The 6,000-nt window shown below is 40.8% G+C and overlaps 1 protein-coding gene across 1 annotated transcript; it reads right to left on the bottom strand.

Moving 5' to 3' along the window:
* Window positions 1–1,413: 1,413 nt before the first annotated feature.
* On the bottom strand, window positions 1,414–4,504 carry slc15a5 (solute carrier family 15 member 5; the record flags this gene model as incomplete). Its single annotated transcript, XM_083894308.1, has 5 exons — window positions 1,414–1,608; window positions 1,682–1,902; window positions 2,408–2,577; window positions 3,038–3,260; window positions 4,147–4,504. The coding sequence occupies 5 exons, from the start codon at window positions 4,502–4,504 to the stop codon at window positions 1,414–1,416; spliced, it is 1,167 nt and encodes a 388-aa protein (XP_083750434.1).
* Window positions 4,505–6,000: the final 1,496 nt, after the last annotated feature.

Below are 6,000 nucleotides of genomic sequence, written 5' to 3'. Positions count from 1 at the left end.
CGTAGAGGGCGAGCGCCAAAAGTGACGTAATATTCTGTGTCGCGCCGGGCGCGTGAGCTCCAAAATAGTTTTGGATTTCTGACCCCTTGTCATATTTCTACTACCCTCACACCCACTGTGCGAAATGCAGGGGGGTCTGGGGGGGTTAGACCCCCCTGATTAACACTCGAGACCCCCTGAATGCCTCAAAGGCAAAATATTTTAATGTTCTAATGCAGGGGTTCTCAAAGTTTTGATACCTGAGGGCCAATTTAGGAACCCAACATTGGACTGAGGGCCGCCAAAGGGAAAAAAACAGAAAGAAATCCCATTTGTAATAATTTTAATGACCAGATTGCAGTTCTACAGTTTAGTGTTAAGTAATATAAGCGTTAATATAATGTAATTTAAGCATTAATATAATAACGCATTATAATTTACTGGGTAATTACCAAGTATTTTGGCCATTTTTCTTACTTTCTAATTACAGGTTAATACCAAGTAACACATTTCTGTTATATTTACTCACTACCTGCTTATTACCAGCTTATAACCCAATAATACACTAAAATTCACCATATAGAAACCAGGTAAATACCCAGTATTTTTGTTTACACTTATTGGTCTGTATCCAGTAATGTCCAATAAACATTTAACAAGCTTAGTAGCTCCTGGATTAAAACTATCAACTGTAATTCATTGCGGGCCGCCAGAAATGTTTCTGCGGGCCGCCATTTGCCCCGGGCCGCACTTTGAGAACCAATGTTCTAATGAATTGCTTTCCAAATGGCGCTGTGGAAAAGGCCCACACAAGCCCAAATCTGACAGGGAAAATACTGCAATATTTCCAATACTGCAGCGTGGAACCTGGGGAGGTGAAACAGTATTGCGCAACAAATGGGAGATGGGACCCCCCCGATTATTAATGGATATTTCGCACACTGCTCACACCCCACGCAAAGTAACTAAGTAACTTTTACTTAGTATATCACGTATAGTATACTACGTATATCAAATTAACTACTTTTTACTTCTACTTGAGTACATTTTCAGATGACTACTTTTACTTCTACTTGAGTAATAATTTATCAAAGTATTGGTACTTTTACTTGAGTACAATATTTTAGGCATTTATATTTTCTAAGAAGCAAACAAACAAACAAAGGAACCTATGTCTGCCTCTCTCGCTCTGTTAAGAAACACAAGCTCACCCAGTTGCATTCTGGTTATCTGACATAAAAAATGATGCCCACACTATGCCCAAACCAATCATGTTTGAAACTAAACTACCAATTTGATTCATATAAATATAGCTAACTCATGAAAACTGAAAATCAAAAATCTAATTTGTAATAAAACAAAACATCTATAATAATCAATAAGACTATCTAACCGATTTCTAAATACCATAACAAACACGTTGTGCCTGTGAAATCACTCACTAATTGCTTTAGCAGGAGCCAGAGGTGTTTTCTCCACAGAGAGGAAGAAGGACGTGACAAACTCGATCAGCGGAGCTAAGAACAGCAGAGGAAGGATGCTGATCACATTCATAGCTCCGATGGGCAACAGGAGGTCGTTCAGGTGAAGGTTGGAGTTCATCGTCTGTATGTAGTAACCTGAGGGAATCTGTGAAGGGTGAAACATATCATTTATGGAAATGATCAGTAATATAACTCACGATGTGCACCATGTCACCTGCCTGTGTGATGCACGCCCTGTACAGCAGCTGAAGCCCGTAGAGAGGGAAGAGCTTCGCCAGGACTTTGACGTTCTCCACGTGCGTCTCACTGTAACGGCCGCCATTGTTCTCCTTGGCGCGGTCCAACCAGGACGCCACGTCTCCACTCAGGTGTCGATAGTGGAGGCAGCACATCTTCAGAGAATTCAAGAAGACTCCCAGTGTCGTCAGTAAGGAGCCACCTATGATGGAAACATGGGGCAAAGGTGTGACCTAAGTTTTCATTTTGGTTCTTCTGCTACAGTAAGTGTCTGATAATGTGTTTATTTCTCTTTTTTTTATTCCCTAATCCAGGGGTCTGCAACCTTTACTATGAAAAGAGCCATTTTTGTCCCATCTCCACCCAAATAAAATTAATCTGGACCCACCCATACAATTAAGCTTATATCACATATAACTTTTTTATGCAGATAAACTACATACAAAACAATGAGTTTGTTGCATTAAGAACTACAACATAAAACTGCTCACATTGGATGTGATGCACAAAAAATGCATATTGTATCACCTTTATTTCTAAATAATAAGTGTTCACTTTGAAAGAAGAGAATGAATATGAAATAAAAATCAACTTCCTTTTATTCAAAGTTACTACAAAGGAGCCCCAACAGAAGGCTTGAGGAGCCACATGTGGCTCTAGAGCCGCAGGTTGCAGACCCCTGCCCTAGTCTATAGTCTATTTATTACCTTTCTTGGGTTTATAGGTGAGTTTGTTGCGCATCATGTGTATAGCAATGAGAGCCAGCAGCGCAGAGGTGAAGGGGATGAGGAAGCCTAGATTTTTGGCCACAGATTGCTGGATGTAAGCAATACCCAGAAACACCACAGTGGAATTCAGGTTCACCAACCAGTAGAACCTAAATGTAATGAAAAAAGGTTAAAACTTAAATAAAATCAGAATTTTAAACACAAGAAAAATCATGATTACACTGCAAGAATGCATCTGCCAAGTGTAAAAATGTGGTTTCAGTTTTTCAGTTCTACTACTTGTTCATATTTTGCTACATTTTTCCTGTGCTTTGAGAATTCACGAGAGCATGTTCAAATCAACGTCATCAATGTACATACGTAGGAAAGTAATTAAGATTTGACATTGATTGGTCCTAGATTTCAAACAACTATGTTCATTTCATTTGATCAGTTTTATCAAAACTTTTGTTAATCTGATGCCAGCAACAGGATACAATGACCTTTGACCCGCACATGGTGCCTAGTATGAACTCTTTTATTTTAAACACTTTACGGACCATTGGGTCAGTGCAATACGGAAATACCTATGCTTAATCTCATGAAAATATCTAACAAATTTATCTGTACCAGTTAAAGAAGGAGAGGAGTTGGTGCTGGTTGTAACCCTGCAGGCTGTAGGCTCCCATGGGGCAGAGGATTGCCCGGATGCCCCCTATACCCAGTGCAGCAGCCAGGAGTCCAGTATAGAACAAGATCTGTTGCTCCCGAGGGTCCAGCTGGTGCGTCATGTGATGCGTGTCGATGTAGAAATCTTCGAAAGGAAACGCCACCACGGGTAACATGGCTGTACCTGGATGTATATGCAAAGACAGGTGAAGTTACAGCATGATTTCATACATAAGTCTAATATCAGTGAAGTAGAGTCTGGGTTTAAAACACTGTCGTCCTTTTAGCCACAGACTCTGGTCACAGTGTTGTTTTAGTTCTGTTGGACTGATACAGTGGACCATCAGAGGTTTTTGTGTCTGTCTATTCTTGGGCCTCTTCTCTTCTCACTTCCTCTTGGATCAATACTCCAGAAAAAGGCATCGCATTCCATCTTTATATGATCTTCTCAGATCATACTCCAATCGCAATTAACTCATTCTCCTCATTTACACATTAGTTCCCCCAATATATATCGGTCCACAGTCAGGTCACAGTCACTCCTGCCAGATTATATTTTACAGTAAACCAAGCTCACGGCTGTTTTTAGCTCTGCGTTGTTGATCTGATCTGTTATTGTATTTAACTATTAACTATGACAATATAGGGGCGGCCGTCCCATGTTGAGGCTATAGTCCTCACTGCAGGTGGCCCCGGTTCGAATCCCGCGCCGGACGGCCCTGTCCTGCATGTCTTTCCCCTTCTCTGCCTCCCCGTTTCCTGTCTATCTCCACTAGCAACTATCAATTAAAGGCAATAAAACACCCAAAAAATATATTTAGAAAAAAAACAACAAAAAAAACTATGAAAATATAAACTGAACATCCCTTAAAATAGTTTGGGTTCTTCTGTGACAGTAAGAATGAACAAAGGTACAAGTGGAGCAACTGAAACTACTTTCTTTCTTGGTTTTAAAGCAACTAAGTGACAGCAATGGTACAATGGTCACAGCTGACCATTGTACTTTTACACAATTCTGTCACGTTATAACAGAAAAACACTTTCTAAGTAGATATTGAACTTTGTCTTACCAAAGAAATGCAGGACAGCACACAAGTAGAGAATTTTGGTTCTTCCCAAGCATGTTTCTGCAAACCACCCGACGAGAACAGGCGTCAGGGTGCTGGCTCCGACAAAGCACAGGTTGACTGTTGCAGCCAGGTAGTTATCATATCCCAGCTTCACGGTGCAGAACAGAATCGTGTTGCACACAATCCCAAAGAAAGCGAATCTTTCACAAAGCTCCACAAGCAGCACACAGACGATAACTTGGAGCTTCTTGCGGGACTTCCTCGGTTGTCCCTGGTCTGGAGGAGGAGGAGGAGTGTGCTGGGAAACCCGTCGCAGTTGCCCTCTGCCCTCTGGCAGTCTAAGATCTCCTTCTACCATAACACCTGACCAGCAAGCTGGCTTGCTGGGCTGCTGAACTGGCTGGATGCTGTCAGTGTTAGACCACGCAGAGCTCTGAACGGGAACACTTTCTTGTCGAGGATGGAAACAGCTGTGGGTGACGGTGGAATCCCTCACTTTGGTGTGACTGTGGTGCTGGAGTAGAGACACGTAGGACGAAGGATGAGACGACCCACCTCCGTTCTGCACGTGCTGGTGTGTGATATCCCGTGTCACGGTCTTCTTACCCAGAACTGCAGACTCCTTACAGGGATCTGACACATTATGCAAGTTCCAGGAGGTGTGACCGATGGGACCTTTTTAGAGAGCAGCCCAGAAATATTTTGATAATTACCAGTGACATACGTGACGTTTTATTACCTGAATCACTGTCGTTCGGCTGAACACGTTCATCAAAAATCACTTAAACCGTTTACAGTGAAAATATTTATAGCTAACTTAAGTCATTTAAGTAATAGACCTTAAAATAATGAATAACATAAACAACATAAATAAAATAATAATTTACTGTTGTCTGTTATTACAGACACTCACAAAATGTAACATTCCTGTGTGACAGCAGCTCCTCAGTGTATGAGCTCATTTTGGCTCGCCTGTTGGTAATTAGACCACTGATGTTAAGTGAGGCTCCGTGCATGGGGCAGGTTAACTTCAACTGGGTCAGTGTGCTGCTAGAGACAAAACAACTGATGTTTGATACATAAGGAAGTCAACAGCCTGAAGCAACATCAGAAAATCACATAAATTAACAGAGAAACAGAGTATTTGCTCAGCATACCTTGGTGAATAATCAGGAAATATATAATATAGGACTTGAATTGTTCACTTTATTGTCCAGTTTTCACTCAGGACTGTCAATTTTTTTTTGTTTTTTTTACAAGAGATCTTTGAATTTTCATGACAACTAAAGTCTACATAGGTTCTTACACACACTTGGAAGGGAAGAGTGAGGTGGGGGATATCCAGCTGCAACATGCAACATTCCATGAAACATATAAGGTCCACATCCAGATTTCTGTGTTAGCAGAATAACAATAGAGACTGACTATTATTTGTTTGTCCCTTTTAGCACCAATTTCACCAATGTTGATCAATCACAGCAAAATTATGATGACCATGTTGTCCATGATTCAGAGGCCCCTGTGTTTACAAATCAACATAAATAATCAAACCTAAAGGATAACTGTGATAAAGAAGTTTGAACTGTGGAGGGCAGCATAATACACCTCACACAGTACAGCCGGACATTATTAAAATACGTTGCCTTTCGATGTGCACTTGCAGTCCAATAGATGTGTTAACATGTAAATAAACCCCATAGCCCGTTTATATTAACCATTTTCTACTTTATATCTGAGCGTGTTGCAGTATCAAACGTTAACGTGTGTCAATGGGACTTTCCATCATTTTTTTTAAATTGCAAAAGAACAAGAAAATATTATTTATTTGTTGCCAATCTACAGACAAACAGACGC

This window comes from Microchirus variegatus, assembly GCF_963457635.1.
Source record: "Microchirus variegatus genome assembly, chromosome: 8".
In the NCBI taxonomy this organism is placed as follows: domain Eukaryota; kingdom Metazoa; phylum Chordata; class Actinopteri; order Pleuronectiformes; family Soleidae; genus Microchirus; species Microchirus variegatus.
Note: the sequence above shows the minus strand (reverse complement) of the source record. Positions and strands in the feature narration are given on the sequence as shown.